A 23,266-nucleotide genomic window follows, 5' to 3' on the forward strand; every position below is an offset into this window, starting at 1 on the left:
TAGCTGAAGCCTTTCGTTTAAATTTTGAGCCAAATTTTCCTGATGAGACGCAGTGTAAATAGGTGGATTTATGCGAATGCTTGTTCTGTCCTGACATATGTGGCTGAGGTGGAGGTAGGCTGCTTGCCTTTCTGTTCTGGCGCATTAGATTACCATGGCATTCATCCTCTGGATGGCTAAAATCTTGAGGGCCCCAGCACCTGGAAGGCCGACTGCATTTGTCGCAATGCAGCTTCATGAAACATTGGTGCCATCCAGAAAGGGGCTGAGGAGCTGCCTTTGACACCAGGAGTGCCCTGTGAGGGGTATGCAGCTGCTCTGCTATCCCACCAGGGCCGATCTGTGCTTTCCTGTCCTCTTGGAGCGCATGAGCCCCTGGATGAGGTCTTGCAATGACACTAAGCTGGATTTTCCCTTTGGGTGGAAAGCAGAAGTCGAGACTGTTTCCGGATCCTGAACCCACACCTGGGTGATATCTTTGGGATTTTCATGGAGGCGCCCTATTAATTGGCATAGAGTCTGGTTCCTTTTCCAATTAAAGGCAGCAGGTGAGTTTCAAAGCTGGAGGACCTATTAGAAAATAGGGCACACTAAGGGATGGAGGGAGTTCTATAGCTTTGAAATTATGGGAGAGGATGATTTAGACTTGCCCACTTAATATTGAATTCCATAGAGTGATGATGCTTAAGATGCTATTTCTAGCTTGAGAGGAACAACAGCCTGCAGTGAATGGTAAGTAACTGATAGAACACTTTAACATGGAGGCATCCTTTCATCAACATTTTTTAAAAGTTAAAATAAAAAACAGGCACCACACTTAGTGGGGGGAGTTGGGGGGCGGGGGTCAGAGATGGGAGGGGAGAAGGGGTGCAGATCCCTTTGACCCATGAAAGCAGAGAGGGTTTTAGGTCTGCCTGGAGACTGCCCCCCTAGCCTACATTGGGTGACCAGCTCCTGGCCGTGAAATTACCCCCCTATCAGGTTGGGAAACTGGAGGCCAACTGGAAAACCTCAGCCAGCCTCCTGTAGGTGGGCTTAACAAGGCTCTTAATGGGTTTACCTGGCAACCTGAATAACCAGAAGTTATTTGGTAGCAAACGCCACTAGCTTTTGGAGTGCTGCTCCTTCGTCAGATGGAGTGGAAATCTTTCCACTCCAGCTGACGAAGGAGCAGCGCTCTGAAAGCTAGTGGCGTTTGCTACCAAATGAACCTGTTGGACTTTAACCTGGTGACATACATTGTCCAGGCCTCACTGCTGTAGAGCAGGATACTGAGGACATTGGCTTGAAATGCGCAAACTTTGTGTTCCGTGTGAGTGCACCATTTTCCCACATCCTCTTGGTCAGACTGCACATAGCAGCAGATGCCTTTCCAATGCGCCTATTGATTTCTACATTGAGAGACAGGTTGCTGGTAATGGTTGAGCCCAAATGGTTGAACTCTTGGAATACTTCCAGAGTGTGGTCACTGATGTTGATGGATGGAGCATTTCTGACGTCCGGTCCCATGATGCTCATTTTCGTGAGACTGATGGTTATGCCGAATCCATTGCAAGCAGCCACAAGCCTGTGATCAGTCTCTGCACACGCTCCAATGTGGGATGTTAATGCAACATTGTCAGCTTGGAGGAGTTTCCTGATGAGGGCTGTCGATACTTTTGTCTTTGCTCTGTGATAGGAAAGGTTGAACAGGCTGCCCATCTGATCTTGTGTAGAGGAAATTTTCTTCTTCTGAAGACTTGTACGCATGAGAGAGCAGCAGTGAGAAAAGATCCCAAACAGTGTGGGTGTGAAGACACAGCCCTGTTTCATGCCACTCAAGACGGGAAGGGGGCTGATGAGGCACTGTTATACTGGACTGCGTCTTTTGCGTTGTCATGGAATGAAATGATGAGGCTTAGTAGCTTTGGCAGACATCTGATCTTTGCTCGTAGATTGAAAAGACAATGTCTGCTGCTGAGGTCAAATGTTTTGGTGAGATCTATGATGGCAATGTTGAGGGGTATCCGTTGTTCACGGAATTTCTCCTGGTGGAGAGAGAACAGCATGTTGATCTCTCTGCACGAAAGCAGCACTGTGCCTCAGGGTGACATGATCAGCCAGCTTCTGAAGTCTGCTTCGAACACCTCAGGCAATGACTTTCTTACTGTGGGGGCTTCCTCGGTAGTTGTTGCAGTTACCGCGGTCACCCTTGTTCTTATAGATGGTGATGATGTTGGCATCGGGCATATCCTGTGGTTCTGCTCCCTCATCCCAGCACTGGCAAAGTAGTTCATCAGGTTTTGAGAGTATAGATGGCTTAGCACACTTGATTATTTCAGGGGTAATGCTGTCCTTTCTGCTGGCTGGAAAATTGATTACAGTAAGAAGTTTAACAACACCAGGTTAAAGTCCAACAGGTTTATTTGGTAGCAAAAGCCACACAAGCTTTCGGAGCCCCAAGCCCCTTCTTCAGGTGGAAAATTGATGGCATTACTAAGCTCTGGTTCTATTGGCTGTCCGTCTGGCTCATCCATGACTGACAGAGGCTGAACTGTATTGTCGGGATCATCAGTGAGAAACTTTTCCCTCGAGTACAGTTCTAGGTAGTGCTCCACCCAGCGGTTCATTTCCTTGCTTTGGTCAGTGATTGTTTCCCCTGATTTAGACTTGAGAGGGATGGTCTTCTTGATGGTTGGCCCAATTAAGATACCATCGTACATTTCTGTGACGTTTCCGGTGTCAGAGACCAGCTGGATACAACTGCATTGGTTTTGCCAGTAGTTGTTTGCACAGTACCTAGCCGTGCTTTGTGCGGTGCTTCTGGCGGCTTTAAGTGCTGAGGATGTTTTCTTGTTGGGGGCTTATTTGTTGTTCAGCAGTGTGGTACACTTGACTTGGTGACTATGATTGGTTCTATCTCTTCAAAGTGGGATTGAAACTAGTCTGCATTCTGCTTCTCACGTTTACCAAAGCTGGTCATTACTGAATTATAGATTATGTCTCTAATGTGGGCCCAATTGGTCTCTGCATCCCCTGCAGGGGTGTTTTGAAAGGCTTGTTCAAGAGAATTGAGAAATTCCTGTGACAGTAGTGGATGAGATGCACAGATGACCATTTTGTTTAGAATGATGTTTCTTCTTTGGTTGGAATCTAACTTTCTATCGAATCTATTCTTACTGGAATCTAATCTTGCTGCAATTATACAGGCAAATGTGGCCTTGATGAGGCCACATTTGGTATTTTGTGTGCAGTTTTGGTCTCCTTACCTGAGGAAGAATGTTCTTCCTGTAGAGGGAGTGCAGAGAAGTATTACCAGACTGATTCCTGGGATGGCTGGACTGACAATTGAGGAGTGATTGAGTCGGTTAGGATTATATTTGCTGGAGTTCAGAAGAATGAAGATAGATCTACTAGAAACCCATAAAATTCTAACAGGACGAGAGAGGGTAGATGTAGGAAGGTTGTTCCCAATGTTGGGGCAATCTAAATCCAGGGGTCGTAGTCTAAGGAAAAGGGGTAAACCTTTTAGAACTGAGATGAGGAGAAATTTCTTCACCCAGTGAGTGGTCAGCCTGTCAAATTTACTACCACAGGAAGCACTTGAGGCCAAAACATTGTATGTTTTCAGGAAGGAGTTAGATATAGCTCCTGGGGCGAAAGGGATCACAAGATGTGGGGGGAAGGCAGGATCAGGCTTTTGAGTTGACCAGTCATGTTCATAATGAATGATGGAGCAGTCTTGAAAGGTCAAATAACCTACTTCTGTTCCTATCTTCTATGTTTCAATGTAACTTTGCCGCACACCAGGGAGTGGTTAGTGTCGCAGCCTGCACTGTGGAAGCTATGTATAATTAGAGCACTGTTTATGGAGGCGACAGGGTTTGGTTTGGAAGAACGAGTTGGTGATGCAGATGTTATAGTAACACACACAACTCCAGCAATCTCTGTCCGCTCTCGTTCTCCCTTCCAGTGCCATGTCGTTAGACAGGAAGGCCATGGGTCCTGGTCGGCCCCAACCCTGGCGTTAAAGCCCCCAGCAGGAACAGATGTTCAGTGTTAGGGATGCTGCTGATGATGTTGTGCAGTTCCTTGTAGAACTGGTCTTTAACTTCAGGTGAGGAACAGAGTGTTGGGGGATAGATGCTGAGCAAGTATACTGGTCAAAGAACGGCAGACAGTCAAATGGACAGTATGCGTTCTGAGCCATTTGTGGGTGGCTCTATCATGCTGAGCATGGAGTTTCTGATGGTGAAGTCCACTCCATGCTGTTCTTTTGGGTCTCTATCCTGCCAGCAAAAAGTGTAGTCTTGCTCACTTGATCTGCTTGTAAGGAGGCATGTCTCCTGAAGTCCTACAATATTCACATTAAGTCTAATCAACTTGTTATTGATGAAGGCGGTCTTCTGAGAGTCCACGATCTGTGTGACATCTTCTGACAAGCCCAGACACAAGGTTCTGACGTTCCAGCTTGCAAAATAAAGGGCTGGTATTTTTGTTTCTTTCTTTGTCTTGCTGGGTGTGATATTAGGAACATTTAAGCGGTTATTGGATAGGCACATGGAGCACACCAGGATGATAGGGAGTGGGATAGCTTGATCTTGGTTTCAGATAAAGCTCGGCACAACATCGTGGGCCGAAGGGCCTGTTCTGTGCTGTACTGTTCTATGTTCTATGTTCTATGACAGTCCACTTGTTGGACAATAACTGTAAGCTCCAAGCACCTATTGCAGCAGGTGGACTGTGGCAGGACAGCACCTTCCTGACGGGGGCCTACCCGGTTTGAGGTAAATGCTAGCTGTCCAATGAGAAGCGATGATCTCTCCCACCATCGAAAGAAGTCCATGGCATGCATTCTTTATGCCAATCGAGCTGGGATTATAACCCGTGTCTATTGTTGTTTTGGTCACTGTGATGCCACTATGGAGAGACCTTTCCCTGGCGCATGCCTGGTTGGGATATATGGGAGTTTTGGGTTGCCCAAGCGTCAGAATCCCACTCGGCCTTGCTGGTGGGGATCCAAAGGAGTGCAACGCATGACGTTTGGCTGCAGGAACTGCCAGAATATGGTGAAAATAATACATGAGTGGGGCTCGTATCCCTAAGCAGAGGCCCTAACTAAGTACTGTCAGCCAGAGCCTGCTGAGCCCAGGCCTCGCAAAGGCAGGGTCGACGCTTCTTGAAGCACCTCTCCTTCTCAGGGGCTACCCACGACCTAATGAAAATAGTATAATGTTCATTTGCTAAAAGCATTGCCTCCAACATTATATGTAAGTCCAGGCCCCACAATTACCACATCTAAGACCTACAACAATAACAGATCCACCACTTACTCGACCCCCCCACCTCTCCACTGCTTCTTAATTGTCAGACTACTTCTTCAATATCCAGTACTGGATGAGCAGGAATTTCCTCTAAGTAAATATTGGGAAGACTGAAGCAATTGTCACCTGTTCCTGCACAAACCTCCATTCCTTAGGTACCAAATCCATCTCTTTTCCCTGGCAACTGTCTGAGACTGAACCAGATCATTTGGCACCGTGGTGTCATGTTTAATCCTGAGATGTGTTTCTGAACATATATCTATGCCATCACTAAGATCACCTATTTTCACCTCTAATATCAACTTTCTCCGCTCCTTCACAACTCATCTGCTGCTGAAACGCTCACCCACATTTTTGTTACCTCTAGACTTGACTATCCCTGGTTACTGACGCTTCTGGCTGGTCTTCCAAGTGTTTTGAAGTTTTGAAGAAGAAGTGCCAGGGTGGAACACACTGGTCACTAAACTTGGTTGCAGAGTCCCCATATTTTTGGCACTATAAGTGCCATGTGGCTCCAAAATACCATTGATGTCATGCATGAATACTCCTGCTGCAGGCCCTGCTGAATGCTATTTTGAGTAAGTTGTTAGCGTGATTGATAGACGTCTGCAGTAGAGATATGCAAAATGGACAGATTGTGACATCAGTCAACATGCAATGCTGATTTGCCTGATTTGCAGTAAGGTGATGAATTGCATTTGAATTCTGCTGGCTGTTGCTGAGTTGGTATAGGTGTTCAAGGGTTTAAACTGCTACTTAATGTTGCTGCAGTTCACAGGGAGTGGTGTGGCAAGTGGTGAGAGCTCTTGTTCCGATTTCAAGGTTTTTGCTCAGACCACTTTCTTCCCACCATGGGTGCAGTACTTTCCATCCCCTTGTCCTGCAGCATGACAAGGAGAATGAGCACAGAGGAGGCCAAGTTGCTTGAAAAGGGAGGAGGAAGGGGAAAAGGGCTTTCACCAAGGAGCCATATTCATCCAGGGCCTTCAGAAAGAAATTCTGATGGACAAGCTCACTGAAATCAGGCAAAGCTGTAGTCTCAGAACAAGATGAGGATGGCCTTGTGAGTGGTAGTAAGGATGGCCATGCCAATGAATTATTTTCAATTCCAGGACTGAGCAAGCAATATTTCAAGATTCGGCAGTTTGTTTTTCACTATTGTATATGGGAGGTCATTAAGACTCAGTATGCAAGGGGAGCTGAATTAATTCCATTTGTTCTTGTAGGCAGAACAAGTGTAATAATCTTACCAAGGCCAGTCTCCTGTCACCATTCACCCTTTTATTTATAGTGACCTCTGAGCACTATTCAATGGCTACGGAGTGCAGATCAGTCCTGAGACTATTGACTGCTGGCCTAAGTGGAGTCAGCTGGTTTTAAACCAACCCCCCCTCCCCCCGCCCCCCCCCTCCCCCCGATGCTCCTTCCCTTCACCTGTACTCCAGGCTCGTATTTTACAAGGCCATGGGGAGACCCGTTGATGATCCCCCGTGGCCATCACAACACCTCCCCCTCCCCCCCCAAGTCCCTTTAATCCCTCACAACCCCACCATGGGGGAGTGGGTGGGGGGTCTTCTCCACTGCTTAGCGATTAGCTTGGGGTTAGCTGGAGGCAGGACCGGGGGTGAGAAGCGAATGGGAAACCTTTGCTTTGCAAAGCCACCAATTCTGGTTCTTCTTGAGGTCTCGCTTCATTAGGGGAGCTGGTCTCTTCAGTTGCTATATTGGAATCCATATTCTCATCACCCAGAGGGGCCAGTGTGGGGTCGACCTCCACTTATGGCTCAACACTGGCAGTGACCATCCCCATGGCTGGCAATGAGGCCTGCACTGAGCTGGGCTCCCAAATGGTCCTGGTGTTTTCTGACAGCTTTGCCCTGTACTTGGACTTTATACGATACAGGCCCCATTTTCTCCGTTATAATCCCATGGACCCAACTGAGACCGTCTCTGAAGATCCTCACGTGGACTGGGTCACCGCTTTTGAATGTTCTTTCTGTCCTTCCAAAATCATTGTTCTTCTTCAGGTTCTCTTGCTGGGATTCCACCCTCCCCACCAGGTTTGAGAAAAGTAAGCTTAATCTTGTCCGAAGCCTCTAATCTACTAATAATTCCACTGAGACGATTCTCGTCATTGTATGTGGGGTAGTCCTGTAGTTGAATAAAACACGCACCAGTTTGGTCTCTATGGATGCTACAGGTTGCTTCTTCATACCAAGATTAAAAGTCTGCATCACCCATCCAACCAACTCATTTGAAGATGGTGATAGGCTGCTGTTCTAATGTGTTTGATTCTTTGGAAAGCATGAAGGTCTGAAACTTGGTGCTAGTAAAGGCAATGCCATTGTCAGGACTTCAGGTATCCCGTGTGTGCAGAAACTTTATTATAATTTCTCAATAGGATAGGAAGTGGTGGAGTTCATGTGATGCACCGCCAACCAGTTGGAGTGCACATCGACCATAATCAGGAACATGGAGCCCAATAAAGGCCCGGCAAAGTCTACATGCACTCGCACCCAGGGCCTATCAGGCCACTCCCTGGTTGTAGGGAGGCTGAGGGGGACAGTTTTTGATTCTCTTGGCATGATTAACACTGACTGACCAAGTTGGTAATGTTTGTGTCAAGGCCGGGCCATCATACGTAGCTCCTGGCCAGCATTTTCATCTTCAAAATCCCAGGGTGGCTGTGGTGTAATTCCATGAGTATTGAATGTGCCCTGGGTGAGGGACAACTACGCGTCTTTCTTCATCCAGTAGTGTTTCGTTATATCTGAGGGCTGACCTCTGAATCCCCCATATAGAATAATGTTTTTTTAATTTAGTCTAGACTGGGTCCTTTTGCGTCCAGTCCTTGATTTGCTTCACAAATACCAGCAAGGTGTTTGAAAAATTGAGGGTCATCATGACTTCCTCCACAGCTGGTGGTGGAACTGAACTTCCAGGCAACGGCAGACAACTCGGTGCATTGGCGTCAACTATCTGGGTCCCAGAGTGGTGCTCAAGGAGGTATCCATAAGCCACCAGTAACACAGCCCAATGGTGTATCCAGGCAGAGGCAATGGGGGGATATTGCTTTGTCGTCTTTAAAAAAGTCCCAATAATGGTTTATGATCAGTCACTACAAAACACGTCTAAGGTAGATGTATTGATGGAACTTTTTAATGCCGAAGACAACTGCCAACCCCTATTTCTCAATCTGGGAACACCTCAGTTCAGTGTCTGAGAAGGTCCTAGATGCATTCACAATAGGCTTCTCAGTCCCATCTGTCCAACAATGTGCCAGTACTGCACCAACCCATAAGGGGAGGCATTGTATGTCAAGATAAAGGGGGGGTGATTCTCACAGCCCACTGCGCTGCTTTTGCAGCATAAATAATTTTTTTGGACTGTCACCTCATTAATTCCACAGACCAGCCTATCTCACAACATGTCGTTCAGGGGCGAATCATGCAAAAAATCTGTGGGCGGAGCCTGTTCCCACTGGAGAGGCCAGCAGCATTGCGCTAAGCAGTTGCAGGGCTAGCCAGTGATCGAGCTGGCCAGCAATCGGGAGGCCGGCAGTGCAGGGCCACTGCGCATGCATCAATCTCCGCGCTGACAGATCGGCACATGCACAGTGGCCCGCTCAGCGCTATGCTGCCAGCCTCTCCAGCGGGAATAGGCCCCCCCAAAGATTTTTTGCATGATTGTGCAGTGCAGAGTGCACTAGCGTGAGAGTGCAGGAGATTCATTTTGAATATCCTGCTGAAAAAAACAACGGAATTTACTCCCGGTTTTATGCGAATTCAACACTTAGAATATTTTGGGGGAGAATTGCCCCACCCCCGGTCTTTTTTGGGGTTAAAGTGAATCAATAAATTAGAGGACAAAAGTTGCTGTATAACTCTGTTGAAAGCCTCCAACTGTGGCACCATTCCCCCCACCCCTCCCAACCCCCCTCCCCCAACACCACCTTTGGTGGTTCTATATTAAAGTATGCAAGGGGGTCAGCAAAGAAACTAAATTTGGAATAAACTTCCCGTAATAATTTACTAACCCCAGGAAGGTTCCTTGTAGTTGGCTCCTTCATCGTGGCTCGCACCTTGTCTTCCACCAAATGAAGATTCTTGCCATCCACCTGATAATCCAAATAGTCACGGCACTTTCTTGAAAGGCACATTTTTCCCTTTTCAGGAGTACCCTGACCTCCAGAAATCACTCTTAAGACCTGTTCCAGGTTAGCTAGCTGTTCGCGTTCTGAAGTTCCTGTGACCAACACCAAGTTCTGACTCTACCTTTTCCAAAAGGGAGCATGGAACTGGTCTCACTCTAGGATACTTAGGCATAGCATCGGGGTCAACATAGATCTTAACTTTGGCTCTCTTGATTTTCCTAAGCCCTTCTTGGGAGATTTCAGGATACTGATTGATGACTTTGTACAGTCCTCCCTGCACCGAGCATAAAGATCTCAGGCCAGTTCAGTCTGATGCGTTGGATCCGAATCTCTCACCATAATGCTAGGTCCTTGTCCCCGTACAATGATGAGTGGAAGTCAAGCTGACTGCTGCCTGTAAGCCATTGGGCTCACTGTGGTGCCCTTTAGCTTCAACGGTTTCCCTGTGTAAGTGGCCTTCATGTTTTCTAAGTTCAGGAGTTGAATACCAGTCCAAAGGTGACTATAAGTTTACTCCCAAGAACGGAAGCCGCAGCCCCCATACCCACTTCCATTTTTAATGGGTGGCCATTTACTAACAACTCCACCGTTGTGGGCCAACCTTTGTCATGGAAAAGTAATTTAATTGCATTGTCCTTGGTTGTGGGCCTCTCCGCAAGGTACAGTCTGGTGCTGGCCTTGGCTTTTTCTCGAAATAGCATGTGTTTTGACTGTCCCTATCTCTTACCCTCAGTTGTGGCCTTCTGCAGCACTTGCAATAGTCTGCCATCTGGCATCTCCAACCTTCTGGAGTATGCTCCCTACGAGCCTGAAGACTGTCCCTGACTTCCCTTGACTGCTTGGTTATTTGACTCAGACTGCAGCACTGCCAGAGATGCTGGGATATTGTACTGATACCTTCATTCTCAGTTGAGGCCCCTTCCCTCAATTGGAGGATACAGCTATCTGACGTTCCCTGTAGTTCCTGAGCTCTTTTCTCTGCATTCTCCAACAATAGAGCTATCTCAATGGCCTCCTTTAGATCCAAATTGAGTTCTGCCAATAATTGTTTTGGACTGTCACCTCATTAATTCCATAGACCAGCCTATCTCACAACATATTGTTCAGGGGTGGCCCGAATTCACAGTTCTCTGCCAATTTTTGCAACCTGGTCAGAAATTTGGTGACAGATTTCCCAGTGGGGGTTTAGGGTCATAATAGCTTTTAACCAATTCCACCAATTCATTAAAGGTTTTGGAGTCAAGATCATCCTGTAGGTCAGGCTTTCGATTACACTGAAGGTCGGGACCCCACATGCTGTCAACAGGATCATTTTCTGGTTCTTGTCCCCCTCAATACTGTTAGCCTGAAAAAGTAATGCATGCACTCTGTGTATTGGGCCCAATCTTCTGTGCTTGCATCGCAGGCTTCAAATTTCCTAAAAAGAGGCATCTTTCTTGCCGGAGGATTACTTGTCTTAAAAGTAAAGATGGTTCAGAGGGAAGAAAAAAACTCACTTTACTCCTCGTTGCCAATGTAATAATCTTACTGAGGCCAGTCTTCTGTCACTAATCACCCTTTCTTTATAGTGTGTTCAAAATGCCGTTCAGCGGCTACAGAGTGCAGGTCAGTTCCAAGTTGATTGACTGCCGGCCTGAATGGAGCCAGCTAGTTTTAAACCCATCGCTGCTCCTTTCCTATTTGCAAGCCTCCACTCACCTAATAGCGGAGCTCATATTCAATGAGGCCCACGGGGAGACCTAATGATGATCCCCCAAGGCCATCATAACAGCAAGCATGTTATTTTGTCAGGATTGCAGGCTCCTTGATAGTGCAGAATACAATTGACTCTACAAATGTGACCCTTTGAGTGCTGCAAGTAAATCCAGAGGTGTACCATTCCCTCAATGTCCAGCTAGTATGTGGCCATTCTCAAGAATATCATTCAGTCAATGTCTTTATTCTGTAGCAGCCTCCAGTATTATCAGCATTTCAGCTACCACAAAGAACCCAAATAGTGATGTCTGGGTGACAAGGGCTGGTGACTGACTGTCTTGTTAATGAATCCTCTGTCCAAGCCACTGACAAGTGAATAGCATGCATATAATGTGAGCCAAGCTACCACACAAAATGTCATTGAGCGAATCATTTAGGGTTCTTCATCCAAGTTTCAGCTGCCTGGACCACTCTAAAGGAACTCTGCAGTACTCAACAGAGCATGTGTCATGGTTCTTCATAGTCTGCTTCCTCCAGTACAATCTCATCATCATAAGGGCATCGCATTTATAACCAGATATTCGTGGAGGAGGAAGAGAGGAGGCAGCCAGCAGAGTTCCCATCCAGCTGGGCTGTCTGTGATCAGCTCATTTGATAGCAATATATATAGTGGTCAAAACCCCAATTCACCATTCAACAACAATCCCAGTCTGAAAGATGGCATGGTGACACAGTGGTTAGTACTGCTGCCTCACAGCACCAAGTACCCAGGTTCTCTTCCAGACTTGGGCCACTGTCTGTGTGGACTTTGCACATTCTCCACGTGTCTGCATGGGTTTCCTCCAGGTGCTCTGGTTTCCTCTCCTCAGTACAGAGCTTTTCAGGTTAGGTTGATTGGCCATGCTAAATTGCCCCTTAGTGTCGGGGGATTAGCAGGGTAAATGCGTGGGGTCACGGGGATTGTGCCTGGGTAGGATTGTTGTTGATGCAGGTTCAATGGGCCGCGTGGCCTCCTTCTGCACTGTAGGGATTCCAAGATTCATACTTTGCCTTCCCTCTGTTACTGACCACCATAGCATCCTCTTGGTCACAATGCTGAAATAAAAGCGACCATGAAACATTCCAAAACAAATTTATAACTCCAAACACTTACTATTCCTTCCAGAATTCCCTATAAAATTCAACTGACTACCAGTTCAGCCTATCTTGCATGTGTCTTTGGCTATCTCAGTGCTCCTACATAATGCTATCCCAATGACTGCAGCATGGCTAACAGAAAGTTCCTGACTTCTACTGGGGGACTGCAGATCACCTTGCAGACTGACTTCAAGCAGTCCTGGCCCTCGAAGACAGCCTTGGGCTGCAGCACCTGAACCTGGCTGGGTGACAGGCAAAAGAAGAACACTGTCAGAGTCAGTGCTGGGAGGCCAAATGTGGGCATCCTGAAAATAAACAGTAGGTTCATGCTACACATACACTGCCACCCCCTGGCATGGATAGAAGACTACCTCCTGCATGAAGACTGCTAGTGCTGTGTCAGCGAACTTTAGACGATGGTATCTGCCATTTGTGACATTCTTGTGATTCGCCCAGGTCACACTTTCAGAATGACATTTAGGTTGGGATTTTCCAGTCCCGCCAATGGCGGGCATTGTGGAGGGCACGGTGGGAAAATGTGGAGTGTGAGCAAAGGCCAGTTTCCCTTTGGTGTGGAAATAGGTTTAGATTTTCCACACTCTACTTTTATGGCGGGTCTGGTAGCCTTGACATGCCATGGTAGGAGGTGTATTTACATACATTTGAATATCATGAATACAAATCCAGCTTGCCAGAATCACACTTCCCTACCACTTCCCCACCAGATCAATGGCCATGTGTTGTGGGAAGCTTTTTTAAGATGTAGCCAATTTATGTCAAAGAAACTTAGACTCTATTCAAAAAACTCACAAAAGGCAAAGGGGGTGATTTTACCAAGGCGTTGCACCTGTTTCCGGGTGTGACGTGGTGGTAAAGCGGGGCATAAACAATTAGCATGATAGGCATTAGTTTTTGCGACTGGTGCCATTTTACGAGGAATAGACATACACCGCGTGAACGGGAGCCAAAATACAGAACGATTATACCTTTTGTTTTCTAAAAGACGCCTCTTCATTAGCTTAAAATCAATTTCATTTCGTGTTCACATGTTCGTCCAGTTTTTGACAAAGTATCTCAGTCAGTTGTTATCTGCCACTCAGTACAATGATATCTCATTGGTTCATTCAATCTGGACATCCTCCCATCCTGGTTAAACCCACTTCCTGGTTGCTATATTAGAATGAACGCTTTCCATAGATGAACCCTTCCGACAGGCACGTTACCAAGACGGAAAGATACGTCATTTCTGGGCCCAAGAAATGCATTATCTTATGTCTGGACAATGTACGCCGCTATAAAGTTACAACATTTGTCCCAAAAACTTGAAACTTTCTAATACTTACTTTTGCTAACTAATGGATTCCCAGCCTATAGCTCTAACCTTCTGACCTTACCATTACACTTTGCAGCATTTGTTCTTTTTGACTGAAATGAACAATACATTTTATATATTAAAATACATTCAATATTTTGATAAATATACTTTAAAATCATATTCATTTGTTTTAATACTGTTATTGTGTTCACAAACCGTCCACATTAACTTGATATAAAGTGTCATTTGACCCCTTTTTGCTTTCCTGTCTCCTAAAAGATTACATCTGTCTGTAAATCTCACCAGCTGATTTGAAATTCCTTTCTACACTATGACAACATCAAATTAGAGCATCGTGAATTACATTCGGATGTAAGTGACACTCAGCTGGTGAATTGCACTTCTCTCATGATCTCGAGGCTTGTGCACACATTGCTTGCCTACATTTCACTGTGCTGCCCTCATCGCCGCTCCGATTCTGCGCCAAGGCTGCTTAGGCAAGACCAGCAGAAAGACCAAGAGGTGGGGTATGCAGCTGGAGGGCAAAGGCTTGACTGGCATGAGGGAAGTGAGACAAAACGGAGGCAAAGAAAGGGACTGGAATGCAAAGGCCTGACTTGGAGCTGTGGTTGGGGGAGGGGGAGAGGGTGGGTGCACAGAGACATGTTTCGGGGAAGGGGGTGAGGCTGCATAGAGAAATGACTGGGGACGGGGGGAAGAGGGGGACAGATGCATCTAATTGGGGGGATGACTGGGACATGATTGGGGAAGGATGTGTGGAGACACATGACTGAGGGACATGGGGTGGGGGAGCAGGGTGGGTGGGGGTGTTGCTGGGCTGGTGGAAGGGATTAAGTCATTCAGGGCCGAAAAGGATAGATTGTCCTGAGCAATAGTACAATAGGTAGTCAGGGGCCAGAAAGCATCGACGTTCTTGGGCAATTGATCACCAATTCAAAGGGCAGTGCTTGGCAAGACTATCCTGACCCCAGTTTGGGATGGGAGGGTCTATCTGTCCTATGTCAACCATGTCCAGCATGGTGTGTAGGATATGGTCAGTCCCTCACACACGTTGGTTCTGTGGGTTCCTGGTTTAGCACTGTGCCATACAGTCAGGAGATGGGGAACAGGTAATACAGTAGGGTGTATTCGATGGTCTCGGGGGGGTGGGGGGAGGTCTCGTTATGTCACTGTGCATAGAGCATCAAGATAAGCAAGAAAGGATCAAGTTGACATGGAGGAGCAGGATATCAACATCAGATGGTTCAATGGGAAGGCAGAGATATCAACAATAATTACAATGGGATCCGGGGGTGGAGGTGGAGAGTAATCAGGGGAGTGAAACCTGCACATTATGCTCTTCCAGCCTGATGGGGGGAACTTCAACATTGGAATTGGAAGTTGATCCAATAGTAAAACCTGAACACCACCATATTATAAGCCGATCCAATGACACAGTACAAGAAGAAGCTATGAAAGAAATTACTTGCCAGATAGAGGAGCTGCACATCTCCTCCGGTGAGGAGGACATCAAGGGGGCTGAGCCCAATGAGGGTGAGGAAGCTGGGACTCCAGAGGAGGAGGCCATAGCATGAACCAGACATGGCAGATGTGCTTATAGCCACAAAGTTCCAGGACGATGATAACAACTAGCCCAGACGAGCCTTTTTCACCTTTGTCCTCCTTGCTGCCTCGGCATTAACACCTTTGTTGTTATCCTCAACATCTCAGCAAAGGATATCAATCTCAGAATGTTGGTATCATCTGTGAATGTAAGGCATCCTCTGCAGCATGTGATCATTCTGTTATGGGATCATCACTCCACCAACATGCACCGAAGAGAGTAGACATGGTGCAGTCACTTTGAGCACCTCATTAACATTCCACTGCCTATGACAGCCTTCAAAAGGCAGAAGCAGCACTCACAGCCTCGATGCACTCGTGGCACTTTGCCTGCGGTGTTGCGAGGCATCTCAAGGAGGATAATCAGCATTCACTGGTTCTCACCGTGATTTCAGGTCTGATCTGAATCCAGACTGCAGGATGCCTCCACAGACAATCCTTCATGCAAGAGTAGCCATCACACTGAGTCCACAGCATGAGATAATTCTTTAGGACGCAGTGATCTGTCACTCTCAGTCATGGACGTGAGCCTGCGAGTCAGGTCACCTTTATGAGCACTGTGAGAGCTTTGGCAGCAGCATTGTCTGGTTACTGACAATCACTCATGATCATGTTTTCACCAGGAGTATCCCAACTTCCAATGCAGTCAGCTTTTGTATCTGTGGATCTGGGAATGCAGATATTGCCTTTTGGCATTAATTAGTTAGTTCTTTGATAATAGACAGCACATATCAGATGTAATGACCCTTGGCTCTGGTCTCACTTGAAGCCTCCACATTTTCATCTAGGTATCCACACAGAAACCAAGTACACTGATGACATTCTCACAGTTAGATACCATGTCAATTGCCCATCGAAGAGCTGCACAGTGGATTTGGGCAAGCCATGCTAGCCATGGCTTCAGAGCTAGAGCGGCATCTGGGGCCTTGACACACACCTCTGTTCTCACATAGCTGTTGTCTCCTAACAGGCATTTCTGAAGCCACCCAGTGTTGCCTAGATCCTTAGCTCTATACTATCCAATTGGACAAGTGGGGACTACTATCAAGCTGATGTCTAGCTGAAAATGCGGTCATGACATAATGACATATACGCCTGTAGCGTATAAGATTTCCGACTATGGGTAAATATGTAACCACACCCAAACATGACAATCATTGTGTGGAGGCCTTTGCAAGTTATACCGACTGAGATTGACTGCAATGCGGCTCGACATTAAAACCTACACAGACCACATGGACCAGTCCTCAGTGCAGAAGTATCAGGTGAATAACCAAACTGCAACATTTATATTCATGGGGCCACATGATATGATCCCCTGAAGGAAGTCTCAGATATGCATTACTCAATTGACATTTTACTGGATCCAGAGGTCTTGCTCATGTTCCTGCTGTGCACGGAAAGGCAATGTACTGTAATGAGATGGTGCAAGACACCATAGACCTGAAGCACAAGATCGGAGATATGTGATGAGGGGCAGCTTCTGCTGTACTTGTACGACCTCAGAATATTGCATCAGATAGAAGAGCTGTTCACGAGATAAGAAGTTCATAGAAACAAATGGCCTAATGAGAGTGTGAGTTGAGATTGAGGAGAGGTTTAGTTTGTCCTGGCAGAATGGATGAGATCACTCATCCTCTTCCTGCACTAGATAGTGGTCTTCTTCTGCAGATCATTGGCACTGACCACGCTGGTGACCTCCTCACAAGCCTTGGTCATGAGGTTGGTGGACCTCCGGCTCCCATCACGTGGGTTAATTATCTTCCGTCAGTCCTCGACTGCCTGAAGGAGTGCCACCAGTGCATTGTCACTGAATTTAGATGCACAATGTTTGTCTCTTCTGGGGGCTATCACTCGCCACAACAAGTCCTGCAGAGAGGTGAATGGCACCCAGAAATATGAGCCGGGAACAGCGGGACGGACAATTCCAGCTCACCCCACCACAAGATATGGGGTGCTGCATGATTATGCATACAGAATTGAGCTAAAAATGGCGAATCTAGCATGGCAACTTATCACACCGGCCGGTGGGAGCCATGCCGCCTTTCTGGTCCGCTACCGCACTTAGCAGAAAATTCTGCCCTAATCATTTGCTTCAGTCAAAAGAGAAGAAGGCTAGCTTTAAGTGTTGCAGAATAACTTAGCCCCTTCCTCAGACACACAAGCACTCAACAGTGGGCTTAGTTCTGGCTGTACGTTAAAAGCCTTTAATGAGCAGGCAGCATGAAGTTTACATGCGGACATGGATTAATCATGCATTGTGACACCCACACCCATTTCCAGGGGCTATTCAGTTTTGTCCACAAAGGATGTACCTGCAATATTCTCTGGTATCATGTATAAAATTCCGTTTAACTGTTACGCTGATATGTGGTTAGACTTTTGGTACGATCTTCCAGCTCTTCCTGCAGGCAGAATCTCCTGAAAACGGTGCACTCCCGCCGCGTGTTTCCGGCGATGTGAGGTGGAATCAATAGGAAAGCCCATTGACAGCAGTGGGACCAAAAGATCCCGCTGCCAGCCAACAGCGCATCGCCCCCCCGCCATCAAGAAAAGTGCCACGTGGAGGCCACAGAACCTCACCGGTTATGTGGGAAAAGGTAGAACAGGTAGCTAAGGAAAGATTACTGTGACATAAACTGGTCCTAATATAAATATGAGGGCAGCAGGTGGTGATGTTTTATTTGGACTAGACTTTAATGTGTATGTGTTGTGAAGTGCAGCTTTCTTTATGTTCCTGAAAGGAAGGGGTGATATTGTAGGAAGACACCCTAATGGCCACATGCATTAAACATCAATGGTGCCTTGAACTGTAGTACAAGTGCAAGCATGTCTTGTGTTGCTGCCTGTTTTTCATGGTCCACTTTGTAATCAGTAAGCTGATGGCCATGCAGCAAATCCATTGGCGATGGAATAGTTTCATACGGTACCATTTTGCTGATGGCTGAAGAGACCACTCTATTAGAGGCAGGTTCTGCCAGAAGTACCGCACATGAGGTGGTTATAAGCTGCCATTGTGGTTAATTTCAATCATGCCAGTGTGCAGTGGAGGTTGGGAGATTTAACATATATCTCCTTCTGTTGATTCAGCATCCAATAGCACAGGAATCATAGAATCCGTACAGTACAGATGGAGGCCATTTGACCCATCGAGTCTGTACCGACCACAAGCCCTCCCAGGGCCTATTCCTGTAACCCTACACATTTAGCCTGCTAATCCCCCTGACACTACAGTCAATTTAGCATGGCCAATCCACCTAACTCGCACATCTTTGTACTGTGGGAGGAAACCGGAGCATCTGGAGGAAACCCGTGCAGACACAGGGATAATGTGCAAACTCCACACAGACAGTGACCCGAGGCTGAAATTGAATCCAGGTCCCTGGCGCTGTGAGGCTGCAGTGCTAACCACTGCTGCCTCACAGTAAGGCTGCAGTTCCCTTGATAGGCATGAATGGAGTTGACCTTTTTCTGTAAATATTTTCCACACCCAGCCACAAGACTTTGCATAATTGTGTCATGTATATCAATTTGGATGCTGTCTCCTCATTACAAGGCCTTGCTCTACTTTTAGAGCCACAATGAGATTAGTGCATGTTTCACAGATGCTTCTGCAGCTCTTAGTGTGATGTATATTGGATACTAAGCGCTTTCTCAACATCCAGTTCATCTTCCAGAACCAGATGTTGAGCAGTGATAGGAGGGGTACACGTTACTTACTTCGACTGATAATTTATCCATTTTACCACCATACATGGCCAAGATAGAGCATTTTGTTTATGAGCGAACGTTTGCAGAGTTGCCCTTTCAGATACAACAGTCGCTTTTAGCAAAAAGTGTCAAACATTTCCTTTCAGAGAATGAGCCATAACTCTCATCTGTTATTTGTACACTTATTCAAAAACAAATACTTGTCTTGGGACTTATAAAAGAAAATGTTCTGTTGTTTGCGTTCATACCCTATTAATATGTGTATTACAGATTATTAGAATGCAGCAGTGGGAACTAGGCTAAAACCAGTGTTGTGATTTAATTTGCTTTTATTATAATGAGCAATTAGGCATAATGTTATTTAATTAAGCTATTCCAGCTGTCAGAGTGCAAAACAGCTGTGCATGTTATGTTTTCTACCATTCTGCTCAGTGATTGTTAGCATTACTGCGCTATTTACCCCATTAGAATTGAGTTATTAAGATTGTGTTGGGCCTCATCAAATGCATTTTATAGCCCTGGTTATCTTGTTGACAGGAATAACCTGGGGTACCGGTAAAGCCTCCAGCGTGGAGGTAGAGAATAAGAAATGGTCCTGCAGCATCTCTATGATAGTACCATTACCTCACAATGCAGAGAAAGCAATATAACTAGAAACAATGAGCTTCAAAATCCCATCATGCTTAAGACAATAAACAACCTCACACTGATCTAACACTAAGACTGGAGGCCAAGGTTTTTATTGCTGCATGGGAGCCACTTAAGAACAACTACATTCAGGGATTGTACATTTATCAGTGTTATGTTGCTTGTTGAATTTATATGATGAAATATGAAGGTGCTCTTAGAATAAGTAGAAATAAAAATTACTGTGTGTATGTGTGCAAGCATGTGTATGAGCATGAATGTGAGTGTATGTGTGTGTGTAAGCATATTTGCATGGATATATATGCAGGCGTGTAAGTGCGCTGGTAGTGAGGGTGAGTTCTTGTATGTGAGCATGTATGTGTATATGTATAGATTTCCAGAACTTCTGCTACAATCTTACAATGACTCAAGCCATTGACCTAATAATGGCCAATGATGATAGATGCCTCATTGTGAAGTTCAAAGCCTTCATATTAGGTGTTAATTTATAGGAAAAGTTTACTGAGTACTGCTTTCTTCAGTAGTCTCTGGTTGATATGATGCATTAAGTGTGTTTGCATAGTCAATGGTGCGCAGTGGTTAATCTGCTTGGCCCTTCTTGTTTAAAGCTCTCACCTCTAGCTAGTAGTATAACTATTGCAAAAAGAGAGCTAAGTGCATAAGCATTTCTCACGAATTCTTCATCAGGAAGCGCTATGTAGTGCCTCCCCATGATGACATGGCAGCACGGTGGCACAGTGGTTAGCACTGCTGCCTCACAGCACCAGAGACCTGCGCTTGGGTCACTGTATATGCGGAGTCTACACGTTCTCCCCGTGTCTACGTGGGTTTCCTCTGGGTGCTGGTTATGCTATGCGAAAATTCTCCCTCAGTGTACCCAAACAGGTGCTGGAGTGAGGCAACTAGGGGATTTTTACAGTAACTTCATTGCAGTGTTAATGTAAGCCTACTTGTGACACTAATAAATAAACTAAACTATATGTAAACAGGGAACCTCTCAGATCTAGATAAAACTACAGGACACTAGATGGAGGCCTGGTCTCCAGACACGTGGCATACAGGACAATGGTATATAGTTAAGCCTTGGTGCCCAAGAACCAGACTCCAGCTATGGGGCTTGTCAATGTATTGGGTGAGAAGGTGACTGAGGGAGTAAACCCTGACAGAAAATCTGGAGTGAAAATCTTAGATGAAAATCTATCTTCCATTGGGCAGCTTTCTGACAACCCGTGCAGGAGAGCTGGTACCAAACCGTCGTGGCTTCATACATTATTTTGGACAATACTGGCAATGTCAGTATTAGCACTTTAGAGGGATGACCTAAGTTCAGATAAGTAGGATGGGGAAATGGTTTCGGCAGAGATAAGAAATGGTAAAGGCAAAAAGTCACTTGTGGAAGTGTGTACAGGGCCTTGAATACTATAAGGTGGGGCCTAAAGGAAGAAATAATGGGAGCTTATCAGAAAGGAATTGTGATAATCATGGAAGATTTTAATCTATATGTAGACTGAAAAAGTCATATGGGGGCTAAGGCAGCATAATGAGGAGTTTATAGAATTTTCTGGATAGTTTCTTAGAACAGCATGTTCTGAAGCCAACCAGAAAGCAGGCTATACTAGACCTGGAATTGTGCAGTGAGATGGGATTAATTAATGATTTCATAGGCTCGAGGTGCCTAGTGGCCTACTCTATCCTTGTTCGTATGTGAATTATAAAGATTAATTAAAAGAGGGGAGTTTAGCCAAAGAGGTAGCACCCATAGTGGGTTCAATTCCAGCACTTATTCCACTCACCCATGGATTTTCACCCTCATAATATACAGCATGCGTCCAGATTCCAATATGAGCTCTCAGAAAGCAAGGCTCTTCACTAGAAACAATATATCATTTACCCCAATATCTGTTGTTGTCATCTGAATGAAATGAAGACCATGCTTTTATTGCATTTCTATCGGACCATCACATTCCTTATTATAATAGAAACATAGAAACTAGAAGCAGAAGTAGGCCATTTGGCCCTTAGAGCCTGCTCCCCCATTCATTTTGCTGATCATCGAATTCAATATCCTGATCCCCTTTTCCTCCATACTTTGTATACCCCTTGATCCCTTTAGCCCCTAAAGCTATATCAAATTTCTTCTTGAAATCAGAATTCCACACATTCACCACCCTCTGGGTGAAGAAATTTCTCCTCAATTCAGTTTGACCCCTAGTTCTGGACTCCCCCACCATTGAGAACATTCTTTCTGAATCTACCCTGTCTAACCCTGTTAGAATTTTAAAAGTTTCTAGGAGATCCCCTCTCACTCTTCTAAACTCCAGTGAATATAATCCTAAATGTCACTGAGCACACAAGTAATTTTCCTCAGATTATGCAATTCCATCATTTGTAATCTATTAAGTGATAAAAATTGGCCATTAAGTAGCAAAAGATTTTCCAGCTTGTTACAAACTTACAAAGAGTGGATATTTTTCAACATTATGATTCCATTACGGTATACTTTGTCCGCATAGCACATAAGAAACAATACTTTTCACTGTATACTAATACATGTGACAATAATAAATCAAATCAAAGTATTTTGTACAACATTATGATTCCACTGAATGAACACAAATCTTCTCTGACTGCCTTCCTTGTTTTTAATTGGATAGATTAGCAAAGGCCGCTGGACTCTATTCCTTATGCAGGGTCTGAACAGGTTATTTTTAACAGTTACTGGTTATTGAGCCTTTGAGCTTCTAAACAGTTAAGCCAAGAAATGATGAGTCCAATTTCCACAAGTACACTGTGAGGTTAGGAAGAATGTGACAGATGAGGTGTAATTAAGTGCAGGCAGTGAGGGAAAGGTCAGTGGCCGCTTGCCTAAACTCTATTTTAGTAATGAGCTGAATAATTAACTATCTTACCCAGTAGCAATCAATTAATCACCTTCAATAAATTGCTACTTTTTACAGTCTTAATTCGTAACTTAATATGTAGCTTAAAGAATTATACTTGCTTTAATGTTTAAAAGCCGTAGAATGGTTCATGTTGCTTTAACATGAAGCACAAGTCTCAAAATCTACTTCTTTCTACCTGCCTGTTAGATCAGATGTTTAGCTACAGGAGGCCATACAGACATTGAATGTTGTATACCACTGGCCTAGGCTTCAGAAGAAATTTAATAAAGTGTTGTAAATTTGAATTATTAGAAACTAATCGGACAAGATGATATTGGCAGGCAGTGAGCACTAATGTGGCCAAACTATAGCTACCAATTAACCTGAGGAATATTCATATTAATCGCTAAACTACTCTTTCTGTTCTTTTCAGCCATTGTTGACAGCACAACAGCTGGCCTCAGCTGTAGCAGGAGTGATGCCAACAAGCAATCCGGCCCTCAATCAGCCAATTCTCATACCATTTAATATGGCTGGTCAGCTTGGCAACCAGCAGGGCCTCGTCCTCACACTGCCGGCTGCCAACTTAACCAACATCCAGGGCCTGGTTGCCGCAGCTGCTGCCGGAGGCATTATGACATTACCACTGCAAAACCTGCAAGGTAAGCAGAACCACTGAACAACAAGCTTGAAATGTTCTTTTCCAGATTGAAAAGGAACGAAATAACTGTGCTCACGTATTGACAATTTCTTTTTGAACTTAGTCTGCTTTCATTGCTTTAAAATATTATCTAACATT

General features: G+C 45.4%; 1 protein-coding gene across 1 annotated transcript in view; it reads left to right on the forward strand.

Moving 5' to 3' along the window:
* pou6f2 (POU class 6 homeobox 2) overlaps positions 1-23,266 on the forward strand; it is a 649,655-nt gene that overhangs the window by 235,116 nt on the left and 391,273 nt on the right. Inside the window, exon 4 of the mRNA XM_078215507.1 lies at positions 22,901-23,129. Within this exon, the coding sequence (XP_078071633.1) occupies positions 22,901-23,129 (229 nt within the window). The remainder of the gene's footprint in view (positions 1-22,900; positions 23,130-23,266) is intronic.

The sequence above is a fragment of the Mustelus asterias genome, chromosome 7, assembly GCF_964213995.1.
Source record: "Mustelus asterias chromosome 7, sMusAst1.hap1.1, whole genome shotgun sequence".
Taxonomy (NCBI): Eukaryota; Metazoa; Chordata; class Chondrichthyes; order Carcharhiniformes; family Triakidae; genus Mustelus; species Mustelus asterias.